Here is a 17,943-nt window from a genome sequence, read left to right on the forward strand (position 1 = left end):
ACCAGGCCATGATTTTCGCGCGCAAGCTATTTAACAGGGTCAGTAGCAGATCGGTGTGTATTGATCTTATTAACAGCTTTATGCATTCTAAATAACACAACGCTATCAACTATATCTAGACGTTTTTTTCTGATGTGGTGCTTCGGAAACCTGACACCTGTCCTGTCACCCCCATGTACACAAAACATGTGTGCACACATGGACGCTCATGCTCATGTTTATTGTCTTCATATGCACATATGCACACACATTCACTTTCTCAGAGGGAGAAAAAAAAGTGACAAACCAGCATCATATGTTATGGTATTACATTGTTAAAATCAGTATCATGGGCAGCAAGATGTCCTGTCCAGAATTCCCCTTTAAACGGATGATGCAATGAATTATACAGAATAACTTTAACCCTAATGAATGACCTCTGTGTGATATTATACATCACACAGCTGCCTCTAAATGTACCAGCCCAAATCAAGTACATATTAAAAAGCTGCTAGACATTGGAAAGACCCACAAGGGTTGGGCTTAAAATTGTGAGCAAGTATGAAGTTGATATGTACACCATGGCAGGCATTGCAATAGTGAAGTATGGAACCACAAGTGCTAAAAGCAGAGACATAAATTAAAGGATGGTTGCTTTTAGCATTATACACACTGTCATGGTCACATATTCTAACAGACACCAGTGACATATTGCACATTCACATTGTAACTGCTAATTTTTTGGTGCTCTTACTGGTCAGGGGCTTTCAAGGCATTTGTTGGCAAATCCCAAATCTAACCAAACCCCTTGCCTGCTAATTAACATAGAGAGATGCCATTTTCACCTAAAGACTGACTTGGGCAGCAATACAAAAAATAACTTCATACATATGTTATCTTATTGTTTAATTGTAAAACAATATTACAGCAAATCTTACAGTAAACTCTGTGACATCTGCTCACAATAAATTTGCAAGACAATTCACTGAAAGGGAATGTGTAACACAAAGCATTTGGGAAATAATTGCACCATACCAAAAAAAAAAAAAAATGGTGAAAGTTTTCAAATGATCACTCTTCTGAACACTGATTCAAAATCTAAACATCTCCAGGCTAGAAGGAACGGGGTGAATCCATAGTTAGAATATACAAGGGCACCATTGGTTGTATTCTGTGTTGGTTGGGGCATGACATTCATCAGGTCACGGAGACATAGTCAGGGTGTTTTTCCTCTTGGAGTCCCGCCGTGGGAATGGCACAAAACTTTTCACTTCTCTGAAACATAACCCTGTGGGCAGAAGGGGTAAACCATTTGTTGTCTGCATGTACAGCATGTCCACAATCATTTCAACAGAAAACAACTGTAAACACGTTACATTGCATTTTAGCATAAATTATTCATTGCCACATTAACAGAGGCCCTGCAACAAAATGTTTGCGTAGTTGTAAATCATTCGGCATGGCCAACATGGAAAACACTTAAAAAGAACATGTCCATGACAGTAAGACTGTTCAACTGTTAACTGTATCCACCATGAGACACAAGTATGTTACCTCTCTGAATATCTGTCTCATGTAATGGTGTAGAAAAAAAGGAAAAAATCCAATCCATCCATTACACTACTCTCATCTGCACATTAATTATATCATGGTAATTTCTTTCAAATAAACTTCTGCTTATTCTTTTTCTCTTACGTTTCCACTCCTCAAGGGACATTGTGGCATTGTCATGGCTGTCATCATATGCCTCAGGCTCAGGAAAGTCGTCCGGGTCCCTTAGACTGTCAAAGTATGGGTGTTCTAGAGCCAATTCTGCTGTGGGCCTCTCGTCTCCATCAAGAACCAGCATTTTCTCCAGCAGGTCGATACCTGCAAACAGTCAGTGGTGCAAAATAATGCAACAATTAGATCAAGCATGAAAACCATAAAATTTTACATGTCAACGAATGTTAAAAAAATGGCAGGTTGCTGCAAACTCTCCAGAAGACACATAGCAATAATTCAATGGATTCCAAAAGACACAAAAAAGAAGCAATTTTGCTGCTGCCAGACACATAAAATGTACCATGTAAAGAATTTCTCCTGTTCTTGACCTACCTCACACCAATTGCTCAAAACAGTAGGCAGAAAAGCTTTCGTGAACATGGTACAAGGGGAGTCTTACGGTGTCACATCATTCAGGAGCAAAATGGACATAAGCAGCAAACCAAACAGATGATTACTGTGACTCCTGACCCTGCACTGCTTTGGTGGGCCAGCACGGTAGATGCTAACAGAAGACTGTAATTATGCCGAGTCTCTCTGTGTGATAAAGGGAGAAGACAAAAATGTGTGTCAACCTGTCAGGAGGGCCAGTTGCTGTGGCTTAACTCACCCTGTGCACTGGCTCTGGTGAACAACGTTGAGAAGTCTTTCCTGGGATAACGTGGAAGGGCTTTAACATAATTTTTGGCCTGTTTTTAGAGACAAAAAACAAATTGGAATGCAAATCACAACAACAGCTTATACTGAATCTCTCCAAAAACAGCATCATAAACCAATTTTGCAGACACACTTTGTGTCAAATCTCTGTAAAATTTGCACTAGAATAATTTTCAGTGTACTTCAGCTGATCAGAAACTGGCTATGAGTATCGTTATCAGCTAAATAAAGCTGATGAAAAATTGGATAAATCATAAACGCAGTGGGGAAACAGGGAGATAAACAGCAGAGGCACCGTTTTTTGGAAAGTTAAAATATATACTGAAGGTTTTTATGTGCAGAAATCAACAGCTCACACAAAGCAACTCAGCTTGGTGCACAGACTAACTAGTAAAGATATAGTTTAAGCTCTTTCTGGTGGTATCTGGTTGTTAAAATTCATATTTATATTGTTGTTTTACACGCCTTTATTTAAGCTCATTTAACACATCCTCCTGCATGTTTTTGTTGATGCCCTGACTTTTCCTCTAGTGCCACCCTCAGGACAAATTTGATATTAATTTTACTCCACCTACTAGTAAAGCTTGAGAACAGGAGAACCTTCAGTGTTGTTATTGTTGTATGTACATCACAGAGGTTTTCAGTGAAAGGTTAATGGGCGTGATGGCTTCACACTGTGTACAATACTTCACAGGTTTGTAAAGGAGATGGAAATGGAGGCCGAGTTTGAAGATGGGTGTGGGCCGACCCGCAAGTAACTTCAACATGTCTACAGGCGTTGCGGCTGGTGTGATCCCACTGCAGGATGGTCTCTAGTTAATCTTATTTTCATGGCTTTATGTGAAGGATTTAGTGTACCATGGTGCAAATGTTTTTATAGACAAGATGAATCATCACTCTCACTCCAGGGAAAATCACAGAATCCTTAGCATTTATCTTATATTCTTTACATTTGTCAGCTTAAATGTGATGAATATGAACAAAATATCACTTGGGTGAGGGATTTAAAAAAAACCCATCTCTGTCAAACTTTAGTTTCATGACATCAATTTATATTCATGACATACAGTACACATGTAGAAATGTGTCCTACCTCTGGACTGTCCAGCTTCTGTATGAACTCTGGTCCAGGTACTCCAGTCACTTTCATGATCTGAGTCAGCTGGTCCATGTCTGGTAGTGAAGTGGTTACAATCAAGGATTTTAAAACCTGAGATGTTCTGGTGGTTTAATAAGTCTGTGTCCACAGAGAAGCAATGGAAAGAAGGGTTTTTTAGGCAGGTCCATAAAACAGAATAATAAAGGAAAATGAAAGCCGTTTGATGAAACAGTGACAGCTTTATTTGCTAGCCAGTGCTATAAATCAATAAAATGCATCAGGTGCAAAAAAGTACATAAAAAGCTAATATAAAACACGCAGAAAAAAAATGTAATAGCTGAGTGAAAGCAGTGCTGGATGCTGCCTGAGGAGATATACTGCATGTAATATACTGTAACTGCCTTTTGTGTTGCATTTTGCACCAGATTTATGGTGCCCATGGTCAAATAAAAGTGGCACTGTTTCATCAAGTGGCTTTCAATCTCATTTATTATTACAATGATTTGATGAAGGGATATTAAAACTTGATATGTGGTTAATTTGGAATCAAACAGAACATTTCCATTTCTGTTCATTCAAACCTTTGTCATTATTTAGAATTACACAGTTTTCAACAGCTACATGCCCAGTTAACAGACATTGCGGATGAAAGGATACAGTCTTTTCCTTTGAAAAGGGTCTTTCCGTTGATCATTTCTGCCATGATACAGCCCACAGACCAGATGTCCACTAGAATAAACACGAAAAAAAAAAACATCAGTGACAATCCAAGCAGAAAACATATCATTAAGAGTGTTTTAAGTTTAGCTTAGTGGAGTAGAAATGAGGAAGGTGGCATTTATATGCCAAAGTTCCTATGCTCAACAGGAAGCAGAACCTGTGCTGTTTATGCTGGGAGTACTTGGTGAGTAATACAATCCTATGAAAGATGTAAACTTGCCAGAGTTTATGTGGCAGTTTAGTGCTTTATGTGCTACGCCCCATCCTCTAGATCCTTGTTTACAAAATAAAAAAACTCCTACAGAAACATAACTCCTGGGAAAGACTGTTTCATTGCAGCGACAGCTCTGTCATTCAGTCTCAGCACTATCAGGCTGCTGTCAGACCCATCTGGGTCAACTTCTAACAGATTAAGATTTATTGTCAGAATGACACCCGTGCAACTTCAAATGGGTTTCATGCACCAGCGACAGGATTACGATAAAAACTGCTGACCCATAAAGTGCCACAAAAGCCACAGCTAAAAGACAGAAATCTCTGTAGCTGGAGCTGGGATGTTTTCACATGACAAACAGCAAACAGTTACAGTCACAGCACCAACAGGCCAACTGAGCACCGAGACGACAGCAAGGACGCAGGTAAGAATATGTAACAGCTACGATTGTCTTGCCAGTCTGGGTGTAGTGCATCCAGTTCAGAATGACCTCAGGTGCCCGGTACCAACGGGTCACCACGTAGCCCGTCATCTCAGCGTCAGTACTGCGAGCCAGACCGAAGTCCAGGATCTGCATCAGAAGCAAAAAACTGATCACAATCCGGAACATAAACATTGTATAACAGATATCTGTTATGATACTATACCATTTAATAAAGTGTTTAATTTTTACTTATATACAATGCTTAGGATATATGATATTTTATTTATACTCAATAACATTATTTTACACACACGTTTCTACATTAACATTTTCTGAGCCACATTTAAGCAAGAATCAAATCAGCAACATCTGTCTGGTGTCAAAAACAACCACTAGTGAGTGCACCTGCTGTTATATTCTGTATCTTATTACATTCTTTGGTTAATCCTATTTTTTGCAGCAGCCCCATCCTTTAAATTTGGTCATGTTTTTCTAGTTTAATCCTTAGACGCACAAACCTTCAGTTCGCAGTCTTGGTTTACTGCCAAGTTTCCAGGCTTAAGATCCTGTAAAAGAAAATGAGCTGAGTGATGGTTTCTTATTGCACATAGCAATTAATAGAAAATTATAACGTTTGTACTGTGCAGCATCAAAAATGAGACTGGGAAGAGCTTTAGTTCTTGTTGTTTCTGCAGCCTAACATGGCTCAATGCATGAATAATGTGGGGACTTTAAACTGGGAGTCAATGGCGTGACTCAAGTAAAAACTAACCATAAGTCTTTCTGCGGCATTTCTGCAGAGTCATTCATAAAGTACAGTCACATAACGTGTGGTAAGTGTTAGTGAGTGTTGATGGCACCTTCACCGCTTTAGGAATTACCACAGTAACAGCAGGGTAACACTTTAACAGGGGACTGAGTCAGAGTGTGCATGACTGTTTTTTCTGCAGACACACACACACACACACACACACACACACACACACACACACACAAACAATGTCTTTATCTCTAACAAATGACCATGTTACAACACCACACACTGGCAACTAACTTAAAATTAAGCAAAAAAGGTAAGAAAGTGACCAAGCCCATTAAATGGTTGAGACAAATCTTTGTAACAGAGGGGATATTAATCTTGTTTTAAACCACTATTTTCTTGGATGAACTACAAACTTACAGTATATATTATTTTATAACATTTCCATTGATTTGCCTTGGAAGACTGATACGATTTTTAGCTGGACAAGTCTGTATTAATGGTGCGGCTGAAAGGCCCTGAGATAACAAGCCAGTATCTATCTGATATGTGAGTGCTGCATTGGTCTACTCTCCCTGTCCTGCACACACCCACTGGCCTTGGCATGGGTGCTAAAGGGTGTGGCCTAACATCTCCAGACATGCAGTCAGACATCAGAGGCGAGTGAACTCATCCTACCTGTTGGGGCAGGGTTTAACCTGACTTGATAACAATCATTTAATAAAATCGGCATTTGCATGTCCTTCTGAAGTACAGGAAGAAGTGCACATCAGAAATCTGAGTCAGAATCATGTACAGCACAAAGAATGGAACACATTACAATTTCTTAATAAGACCCTGTGAGCGTAAATTTGTCGTAGAACAAAAAACAGACCCAAGTTTGAGCTATTTTCCCTCCCTAAGCTCTTAAGCCAGCTCTCTACAATGATATACTGACTTGTACTCACCCTGTGGATGATTCCAGCCTTGTGAATGTACTGCAGAAAGGGAGAGAGACAGAACAGGGAGACAATTATATTGCATTCATTTCCAAAAATTATGGTATGGTTAATTGTTTAGTGTATTTTTAATATGTTTTATTAGTATGCCTGTTTGCACTATGAGCTCAACAAAGTAAGCTCCTGACAACACACTGCATGTTGTAACAGCAATAAAGTTAACTCAAAGTTATGAGTGGAGTTATACTTAAAATGCTTTTATGGTACATGACATACAGCAGATAATCTATTATATTTTAACACAGTGCATTGAACTGTGCTTCTTTCCTTTCATTAAATAACCTGTATACTGTAATTATATAGAATACACTATGACTTTGTTAGGTCTAAAAGGTTCAACCATGAACTGCACCTCTCCTTACATATAGGTGTTGTGTAATTACCACATTGAGTGACGTTTTAATTTATGACTTCAAATGTTCTGGCACTTCACAATAAAATTTGAACTTTCCCGACTCACCCTGAGTCCACAGAGCATCTGGTAGACCAGAAACTGGATTTTGTCTTCTGAGAGATGACCTCGCACCTTCGACAGGTCAGTAAACATGTAAGGCATCACCAGGTAGCTGAGAAAACGAGAGAGGTTAGAGGGGCAGAGTAACGGGATGCCGAGAGAGAGACAGTAAAATGATTACCTCTGCTCAACAGGCCAAACATGAAACAATAGATTTATTCAGTCAAGATCACAACTAAGCACAAAAAGAAGCTTTCCTTTGCTACAATAAATCACCCACTCTTATTTTACACACCCTGTTAATGCTGTAATCCATGTCTTTTCATACTATAATTAAGGAGCTTAGGTTGCTTGTGTGTGTGTTTATGTAACCCTCAATATACAGTATTCTTCTTCTTTATTGTATCCTCCTAATGTGCTGCTCCAACAGCCACAGTTAGCAGTTTGATGTATTCATCTTATTAGCACACTAAACTTAGTCGTAAAAATAAATAATCATTCAATTCAATTCAATTAAAAGAATATTAGTAACAATAACTTCCCATGTTACATTGCATAGTTATTCAATAATACGGGGCGGAATAAAATAATGAAGTGTGTTTGATGCAGGTCATGCTGCGGCAGAGCGCATAAATCAAAATTCACCAATGAACACAGAGATAAAAGACCAATAAGAAGGGATTTTAACGATCCTCAGGGAAAACCTCACAGACTGTCTGGTCTGTTCAAAGTCAAACTAACCGTCAAGTTTCATGATGGACTTTTTTTCCATCTTACAGTTCCTTCATCAAGACCTTAAATTCTTGACTGATTAGATAGGTAGATTTTGGTCTGTTTATCTAGTGAGTCATCCTTACGCAGTTTGACACTCCTCAGTTTACACTATATGGCCAAAAGTATGAGGACACCTCTCCTCTGAGGCTGCTGTTCATTGTTTCAGTTTTGGGCCCTTTAATTCCAGTTAATGAACATTTTAATGCTACAGTGATATTTCTCAATGCTATGCAGTGTTTAGACAATGGAGTGCTTCCAGTGATCATATCAGTTTTTCTCTCATCACTCTAACTCTAGGTGACTAACTAGGTCAGGTGACTAACCTATTGTTTAATCCCCCAAAACAGGAAAACAATCCTTGTTCCCAAAAAGCTTCTGCAGTTCAGAACCTGTGGCCATTGCTGCAGGTAAAAACTTAAACTGATAGCCTCATCAGAGAGGCGTTGTCTGCTTCTGCCTGAGGGCTTTGCTAAATACTCACAAGTCTTGGAAGTCATTGAGGCTTGAGGCAGGTGTAAACACATCAAGAAGTCCTATCACCTAGTTGGAATGGAAGAGAGATGTGACAAATACAGAGACATGAGCGCAGGCATGAGGGGCTGAAGTATTTACACCATATTATCATTTCTAAAATGCACAACGATCGTGCTATCATAAGGCCAAAAACAAACGTAAAAACCTCCAGTCTGTTAAAAGTAGTGGGAAATATGTTGGCTTAAATCTACTCACATTTTCATGCTTCATGTGTTTGAGCAGCCGGAGCTCTCTGTACGCCCTCTTAGCAAAGATCTCTGACTGGAAGGGCCTGTGCAGCTTCTTGATGGCCACTTTCTCTGTAGTCTTCTCGTTTATTGCTGAGCTGTGGTGAATAATGGAATAACGAGTCAGGAGCTTTGCAGTCTGAGTCTACGTGTGTCTTCTAGTTTTACAATGAGTCCACTCTTTTGAAATGAGAGCCGTGGGAAAATGACAGAGGCCAGTCTATTTTGAGGTTTCACTCTTGCTAAGAAGCTCTACATTAAAAATCATATGCTACAGCAAAGATGTCTTCAGATGAAAGTGCTGTATATGGGACTTATTCTCTAACTGAGTGGGAGTCTGTGGTTTATTGAGTATCAACATGTAAATGTTTGGAAATTCGCGACGTGCATGTTTGCAGTGATCTGCAGGGCACTGAATCGTAGGAGGGAAGGCTTGTTAGGCTATTTTGGAGCTGCATCCACCAACACACATTACACAAATCACTTGTGCTTAGTGCTGTTGACAATGTAGGATATTACAGTCATTTTTACACGCAACAGCTGATCCATGCCAGACAAAGATCTACACATACAGTAGGAACGAAACTGGTGAATATGTTTCTGTTTATCATTTCCTTCTCCTCTTGTCTGTGCAATTTTTCTCAAGATGGTTTTTTAAAGATGTGCAATCTGGAAACAATTACAGATAATGGTGGCTTAGTCCCAGTTCTTCAGATGGTGTTTATTTTAATAGGCAGACATTTTTAGCTTCAACAGACCATAACTCCAAAACTAGTCATCAGGCCAGTATCTGCAGCTCTGAAAACAGGAGCATCTAAGTCCACTATGAACGATGTTACGCCATTTCAACTTTTTGGACAGAAAGGTTTTCAGAACGTTTACCTATCGTACTTCAGTGGTCAGTGCACACAGACAAGTGATCTATAAACAAGCTCAAAGGGATTAAAAAAAAAAAAAAACTGAGACTGGGAGTTGCGTAACACCAAAACTGGCCATAACTCAACAGTGACTATTTTTATGAATAAAACTTGAATGCATGAATGTTGAGCTGATCTCATCCAGCAACTTCAGAATAGAAATACATGTTGCTAATAATGGATAATGGATAATTTAATTAAAAAAATGTCTTCTACATGCGATGTATGTCTACCACAGTAATGAAATGAAAGCGCAGTGTGGGCAGAACAACAAGGTTGTGTCCTATAATCTGTCTATAATATTTTTGTGAATGTAAGGGGGGGGGTTAATGACATGAAAAGGAGTTTACATCCTACGATTACACACATATTAGGCTTTGATAAGACTCATTCTGATGTATTCTTAACTAGATATTTATCTTTAAGCAAAACATTTTAAATTAAAATGAGAATGACTGATTGTTCTCTACTATAAAGATATACTTTGATTGAATGCAGAGATATAACATTTTACATATTAATAAATGAAATGTGAATTTTTTTATTTTTTTTTTTAGCTGGTGGCTAGTGAAAGATTTATCAGGTCAGTGGGGTTCTGCTGGGGGAAGGTATTTCTGAGATCGTGGCTGGGTTATAGTTCCAAGTGCAGCACTTGACTGTGGTGTTGTGTGTATGACAACTGTAGACACATGAAGCAGCTTTTACACACTTTGTCCCACTCTGATTTTATTTCTCTAGTGAGCAGGATAAACAACATGGTACCTGTAAATCACGGATATTGAATGATGTTAGGTGTGGTCAGTGTACTGTGCTACAGTGTTTGCTTTAAATAAACATGTGAATGTCACAACAGCAACAACATGTTACCTGTGAAAGTTGTGTTTCCCTGATGGCACTTTACGCTTTTCATTTAATTTCTGCACCATGTTACTAAATATCTGCAGCAAAAACGTACATGATGTTATATGTTTATGTGCATAGGTATCATTCAACATAAACATAATCTGGTCCTTTCAGCATAATGTGCCTTGTACGTAACTGCATGTAGAGATGAAAGTGTAAAGTGGCCATCTTTATTACTGACACTGTAACACAGCTGCATCTCTGCATCTGTCTTCTTACAGATTAAAACATATATGGCTGAAAGGTGCCGGCTATGAAATGTGTGTTCTCCTGCTAACACATGGCACAGGCTGTCAGGATGTGTTACAAGGCGCCAGGTGTAATAACTTATTACATAAGTTACCACTGTGCCATGAGTGCTGACAGTGTGTTGGTGTTCAGGATATGACACAGGCCCACCACAGGCTGCACGCAGCCCGGGCAGCTATCGTTGGTGAGTGCTGTGCCCAGGCTGGACCGTGTTTCCACAAGGTCCACTACGACACACACACACACACACACACGGTTAATGCAGCTTACAGTAAATGGCAAATCACTCACCACACCGAGCCGTACGCCCCGGTCCCTATCTGCCTGAGCCGTGTGTATTTCTCCGGTACCTCCCACACCGTGCTGTTGATTTCCTCCCGTGAGAAATGCGCCCGGGCCTCCATGATGAAGAGGAGAAGGCGAAGCTCCAGAAAACTTCTCCTCCCTCCTCCTGCGCGACTGTCACTTCTTCCCAAGGTAAAGCAAAACACTGCTCAAGCGGGAGATGGTACCCCACAACTTACTTCCGCTGAGGATTTTCAAAATAATGTCCATTACTCACGAACTGTGTGGGAGTTTTTGCAAGCCTAAAGGAAAAACTAACAACTCGTAGCGGTAGTTGTGATCAGTATTAGCTTCCTTGTCGGTTTTTGTAATAACGATAATGACTGTGTACCTTAAATTGGAGAACAACACCAAAAACAACCATCCACCAGCTAAAGCATAGTGATACATAATTTTTTTTTTTTCAATTTTAAATGTTTTTGATTCTTTTGTTTTATAAGATTCCATTAGTTCTTTGTTATTTCATTTGAATCTCATTAAAAAAAAAAAAAGAAAGAAAAGAAAAGAAAAACAAGGCCTGTATCCTTAGTAGGCCTAGAGTTAAGCTTTATTTTGAAGGAAAAAACACCAAGGTTCCGGTATAATCCTCTAGTGGTCTTTACACAGCAGCAGGCTTATATCATTATCAGTAAACTATGGTCAATCTAATACCGAAGGTAACATGTAAAATCGCCTGGAGGACTATTTAATGTAACACCATGTAGGCCTCCATCGGCAGAAAAATATTTCACCATGAAAAGCCTCATCCACCGTGTGGAAAATAACTAAACGATCTAAACACTGTACAGATCATGAAATCCCTTGTGTGAAAAATCAGGCAGCCTGCATGCTCAGACATGTCAATATGACTCGATTTTCTCCCACCCACACATAGTAGGTGTTACTTGTCATGAATAATTACTGTACATTCCCAGACGTTTATGAATCATGCCAGCTGACAGCAGGACATTCACACTCACAGGGATGGAGGAAAATGTAAACCTGGAAATTTTGTGACAGCACATTTTTATTTTTATTTTTATTTTTTTTTTAGATGTGTTATTGCTGGAGTGTAGCTTTTAAACATTTGTGTAAAAGGGCAGGTTTCACTTAAAGCCTGAACAGCCAGAAAGTGTATGTATATTATATATACCGGGGTGCAAAGTAGAATTTCCAAGAATACACATAATTGGTATAATCCCTTGATAAAAACACAAAATGTTAGATCAGTTGGGGATGTAAGAATGTGCATTTCAGAGCAGGTGGGGTTACGGTGGTTTTATGAATAGGCTGAAACTGTAAGTTGGACTTTAGCAACTGAACAATAGCAAATTGGTATTTTCTGCGTGTCTTATGTCAGGCTCATGTCAGTTCTTTTGCTCAATTGACAAGTGTAACAAAAGACAAACACATACAGAGGATGCGTGTGTGTGACAGAATAGACATAGAATGACACTGATATTTTGCATGTATGAGGAGCATACTACACTCATAAACACACAGCATCAACATGTACACGCTCATAATTATAATCCAAAAAAAAAGAGAAAGGAAAAAGAAAAAAAGAGGAGATTGTGTATGTGTGGTGTGGCTTGTGTATGCTTTTTAATTGCAGGAGGGAATAGGGTTCAGGGGCCCACAGCTAATGATTTTACAGTAAAAAAAAAAAAAAAAAAAGAATTATAATATTCAGGGTTACTGATTTGCATCCTGAGTTTGGTGGCAGCATTTAAAGTAAAAAAGCAAGCAGTAAGTTAGATCTTTACTGCTGGATGGCACAAAATGACTTTAATATATCTCTGAGGGTTGAAAGGGTAATGGATCAATACCAATGACTCAGCCGTTACTTGGCCAGCTACTGAACTTGCTGGCTTTCAAAAATCACTTTCCATCCTGTTCTCTGTTTTGGAGAGAAAACATCCCACCCACCTACTGGAATTTCAAGACGTAAACTAAACAAGTCTCTGTGTAGTCAAGTGATTAGCAAAGTAGAATTGCCTTAAGGAAGATGAAATAGTCCCTTCCATGTGACCAGAAAGACTCAAAACAATATCACTTGTTTGACATAATAATCTTAAGTGATGGTCCATTTTCTAGCTTTTGCTGCTGGAAGTCAGTGGACCTTAACTGTTCACATCCCACGACCATTCCAATGGACATAACTTTTCTGGAATGGCTAGATCTATGTTTACTGTCATCTGACTCCATCCAAAAGCACAGACATACTTGATTGGACATTTATGAACTCATCCCCATCGTCTAAAGTGGACTGCAGGAGAGCCACCCCCCTTTTTATCAGCAGGCATGGCCCACCGTGAGGTGAATAAATCTATTTCTCTGAGTTTGGTGCTGAAAAAAAGATGGTGACTGGGCCAATTTTCACAAAATTCCATATACAGTGGAGTCCAGAAAGTGGTTGCATGGTTTTGGACCCCATTATATATTTTTCTTGTGACCATGGGAACAATGGAAGTATTAGGATGCAGCATCAGGGTTGTCAGGACACGCAGATATAAACAAAACAGGGCTCATTTCTCTACTTGGCAACTGAGGTCAATACTGAGATAAGTTTAATATCAATACCACTATTGATACCACTTATTGAGACTTATTGATACAGTGTTGAGACTAAGATGTTTTCATTTTTTTTTCTTTTTGTTTTTTCTGAGAAATTTGGTTTGAACGTCTCCTGCTAAAGCAGATGTCTTCAAAAACAGAAACTGTTTTTAACTGTTATTATTATATCTATTACATGTTGCCTTTGGTGGTTGTGCTCAAACAAATTTTAAGTAAAAATAAATGTTTCTTAAATGCTTCTTTTTGCAGATGGCCCCGTCCACAGCAGCACATCGCTCAGCTTCTGTGCTGGTGCCCCCGGCTGCTTCTGCAAACTGGGAGCGCACTGATCCAAATCTCCTGCAGGTAAAACACTGACTATACCTCACACAACTCCACATCAACTAACCCAAATCACTTTAACCTCACCACTGATTGTTTAGTATTGATTCATAGTCTCTCCTTTTTAACAAATACAAATCTCTTTGACACAAATGCAATTTTTTCACATGCAGAAACTTGAATTTCTCATGCTGATTTATTTTACAGGTTGATTCACAACTATAAACGTTGGAATTACTTGTGAACATTACTTTACGAGTTCAAAATAATTTTGGCCCTAACTTGAGACTATGTAGGTGTCGGAAGAACAAGTCACCTCCCCCGGCAACTAGCTTGCTGGCTATGGCTTGCCCCTTGTGTTTTCTAGTTTCATAAGCTGTCGTGTCTGAATCAGAAATAGTCTGTTAATATATGCAAGGCTTGATGCTTACTTTTGTCCTAAGGAGCTCTGTAAGTTGAATATTTAGGGGTGCAATGAAAATTTATTGAATAATGTCTAATTTTTTAAACAGCATAAACTATATACACATTGTATGAACTGTTATGCACATCCCTTAAGTGTTCAATCTGAATGCTGGAAATCATCAGAAAGATACAAACCATTATAAAAAAACAACTTTTGATTGTAAAGTGGCATAATAACATCTGTTTCTGTGATCTTGTTTGTGTCGCACCTCACTGATGCTGACTTCAGCCTCAGCAGGCCCATCTGGATGATGCTGATGAGGGCAGCAGGGGGAATCAGAGCACCAATGCTGGACTGGCTGATGTGACTCTGTATATCAGATGTAAACGCTGAGCAGGAGAGAAGGAGACAGAGAAGGAGACTTCTCTCTCCCTCAGACAGAGGGAGAGAGAAGATAAAGAATACATTTTGAACACTAGAAAGCAATGGTATACTGTATTGTTGAAATGATTATAATTTTAACACAGCATGGTACTATATGAAAGAAATACATTTTGTTTTTCCTCCACTACCATAAAGCAATCTCTCTCCTTGCACACCACTTTCCTTGCATTCTGGAGCATTGCCTTTTGCCTGAGTGACTGATAGGCCTTGTTTGCAGAGGCTGTTGTTGCTGCTGCTCAGCAAAAGCTAAACAGCCTTGCTTTAAAATGTATTCAATAAACAAGCGGCGTTAGGAAATCCACATTATAGTGTACATCTGTACCAGTGTGTTATTCTGTCCAACCTTTCATGATGATTTTAATTAGAAAATAAATCATGAACTCATGGGAATTCCAATTTACAACACACAGATACGTTTTAGGCAAAATGCCAAACTCAAAAGTTCAGCTACTCACTGCATATGATGAGTACAGGACCTATGTTGAGTTTGAGAGTGTATGTACCTGAAAAGACCAGTTTCACTACAGCTAAACCAGCTGAGCAGACGCAGTTTTAAAAGGTTGACTTGTTTCCCTCCATCTATGTCAAAGGCACAATGTGATACGTGGACTGCACTTCTAGAGAGCTTTCCTACTCTTATTGACCACTCAAAATGCTTCACACTACATGCCCCATTCACCCATTCACACACACACACATCTTTGACACACACTCACAAATTCACACTCACACTAAGGCTTCAAGGGCTGAAATAATAAGTAACAATCAACTGAGTGTATACGTGTGTGTGTGTGTGTGTGTGTGTGTGTGTGTGTGTGTGTGTGTGTGTGTGTGTGTGTGTGTGTGTGTGTGTGTGTGCGTGTGTATTGTATATATGTGTGTGTGTGTATATATATATATATATATATATATGTGTGTGTGTGTGTGTATATATACTGTAAATGGCATACAAAAGACAACAAATGATTTCTATTAAATTGCACACAAAAACACTACTAAGGAAGCAACTGTCATCTTTTACTGGTCCTTTTTGCTTTTCAGCAAAAGGACTTGTTAGTTGTTCCTTGTTATTAGACTTTTAACCAGAAAAAAAAGAAAAGAAAAGAAAAGAAAAAAAAATAGCAGAACAATTTATTACAATTTGTGACAATTTGGCAAATGTCTTACTTTCCATGGATCAGATTTGTGTTGCAGGAGTAATGGCTCAAAGTCTTACAATCTGGGCCTTCTATTATAGCAAATGGTGTGTGACACCTTCCATATCAAACCAAAACATCATTTAGTTATTTCATTACAGTACTGTTAAGCATTCAGCATGATGCTGTTAATTGATATCCACAGTCTGACGGCTGAGCACATGCTTGACATTCAAAAAAAACTCAAAACAAAATGACACTGACTGTAAAAAGCAGGTTGACAGGAAAACAAAGCATAAATAAAAGTGAATTACCAATATGTTAATCATCACTATATTACAGTAATTAATTACTGACACAGAGAAGTGGATGAACATTTTAAAATAAGAACACTGCAGACATGATGAATATAAGGACTTGAGAGGATGCCTGACTCCTATGGCTGTCTATAGACGAGGCAGCTGACCTCATCGCTGCTCCAGCACACACACATTTAGACTGAAAAACAGAGAGACAGAGAGAGAGAGAGAGAGAGAGAGATTCATCAGTGCAGGGAAATACTCACCATTAACACTGCAGCTGAATGAAGATGACACATAGATAAAATGAATGTGTCCACAGTACAAATAAGACAAAAATCAGTTTGAACATTAGAGTGTCAGCAGTTTTCATCACCCTAAAATGAACCTTTTAAAACCTCTTTTATAATAATGATAATTGGCCCCTGCAATGATTGTGGAAACAGCTGTTATAGATTAAGGTAGACTAAGAAAGTTAGGTTGGAGCACAAACACAAGTCTATTCTTCACTTACATATCTTAAATCTTTTCCCTCTCCATTTGCAATTATTCATGAAGCCCCCTCCCCCCTTTACAGCATTTGCTCAAAGGGGAGGCACAAAAGCTGTTCCCTGACTGTATGAGGCTTATTGGCTTTGGCGATTTGAAAAAACCATAAATGACGCACACAGCATCTTGCCTTTGCTGTTGCTTGTCCTCCTAATTAGTTTTTTCTCCCTGATCCCCTGCTGTGACTCAGCATGTCACAACCCAGAGTTAAAAACCCACTGGCTGAGCAGCCGCTGCAGTTCAGCAGCAGAGGAGGAGGAAAGTGACAGAGGAGGAAAGGGATTAAAGAACGAAGGCGATGTGAGTTATTGTGGTGCTACCCTGGGATGCTGTTAATTCAGGTCCCATTTGATTCCTAACGATGAAGCAATACCTAACATTATGCCTTATGAAGAAATACAACAGTCTCCCACCTGCACACACACAAGCACTCAGAAGAGTAGGCTCATGTTTTTGAGAGTTCAGTAGATAAACACTAGTGGAAATATTTCTTTCAAGATCTTTTTGCAAAAAAAAGTAAAAGAAAAAAGAAAACCTGCTCCTCTTTCTTGCTCCAGCTAAGTATTTTATGTAGGCAAATACTGTAAACATGGAATGATGATAGTGAATCAGTTTAGTAGTTTAGTTAATGTACTCAACACTTCAACACATTGGCTTTTTACAGAAGGGGAGAGCAGCTGTGGACAAGTATTATTTGAATCGTTTTATCTCAACATCAGTAATTAATTGTTTTGTTATCTCAGGATTTGTGGTAATACATTAATTATCTCTTTATTTTATGTAATAACTGTAATATTCTTTTGGTAACAAGTAAGTTTTTGGATGTACATTAGAAGAAAAAGTTACCAGTTTATTAGCTATACTGAGCTGGACTAATACAATCTAATACAATGTTATAAGCTTGGTAAAGGCCTTCTGATGTTTCATTTTGTTTAAACAGTTTCACAGATCTTGGGCATTTTTGGGGTCATTGTTAGTGGTGTTGTTGAACTGTATTGTGTTATACTGAGAGTTTGTAATATCTAGTCACTGCAGTATGAGCTTCAAATCAAGTATATAACAAAAAATCATAAAGCATACCACACAAATGTACACCATGTTTCGCTCACCAAACATTTCCTCAAAGCAAGATGTAAGCAAGTAATTGTAATCGCCTCGCAATATATTAACATGTACCCATATTTTCTCAGTAGTTCAGTGTATGAGCATCCTAA

At 38.8% G+C, this 17,943-nt stretch overlaps 1 protein-coding gene and 1 long non-coding RNA gene across 3 annotated transcripts; one reads left to right on the plus strand and one right to left on the minus strand.

The window, feature by feature from the left end:
• Positions 1 to 201: 201 nt before the first annotated feature.
• mapk13 (mitogen-activated protein kinase 13) lies at positions 202 to 11,187 on the minus strand. Its single transcript, XM_071475400.1, has 12 exons — positions 10,965 to 11,187; positions 8,573 to 8,702; positions 8,325 to 8,383; positions 7,076 to 7,181; positions 6,565 to 6,594; positions 5,376 to 5,423; positions 4,890 to 5,004; positions 4,157 to 4,228; positions 3,494 to 3,573; positions 2,354 to 2,432; positions 1,675 to 1,848; positions 202 to 1,267 (listed from the first exon to the last, which is right to left on the minus strand). The coding sequence occupies exons 1-12, from the start codon at positions 11,075 to 11,077 to the stop codon at positions 1,182 to 1,184; spliced, it is 1,092 nt and encodes a 363-aa protein (XP_071331501.1). The 5' UTR covers positions 11,078 to 11,187; the 3' UTR covers positions 202 to 1,181.
• Positions 11,188 to 11,922: 735 nt separating this feature from the next.
• On the plus strand, positions 11,923 to 15,067 carry LOC139620155 (uncharacterized). Of its 2 annotated transcripts, none has more exons than XR_011690752.1 (3): positions 11,923 to 11,993; positions 13,824 to 13,919; positions 14,590 to 15,067. It is a non-coding gene; the product is annotated as an uncharacterized lncRNA (long non-coding RNA). The 2 variants fall into 2 exon arrangements; XR_011690751.1 differs by lacking the exon at positions 11,923 to 11,993 and adding an exon at positions 13,459 to 13,549.
• Positions 15,068 to 17,943: the final 2,876 nt, after the last annotated feature.

The sequence above is a fragment of the Trachinotus anak genome, unplaced genomic scaffold, assembly GCF_046630095.1.
Source record: "Trachinotus anak isolate AG129_WGS33_773 ecotype Australia unplaced genomic scaffold, CSIRO_AGI_Tana_v1 ptg000004l, whole genome shotgun sequence".
Lineage (NCBI taxonomy): Eukaryota > Metazoa > Chordata > Actinopteri > Carangiformes > Carangidae > Trachinotus > Trachinotus anak.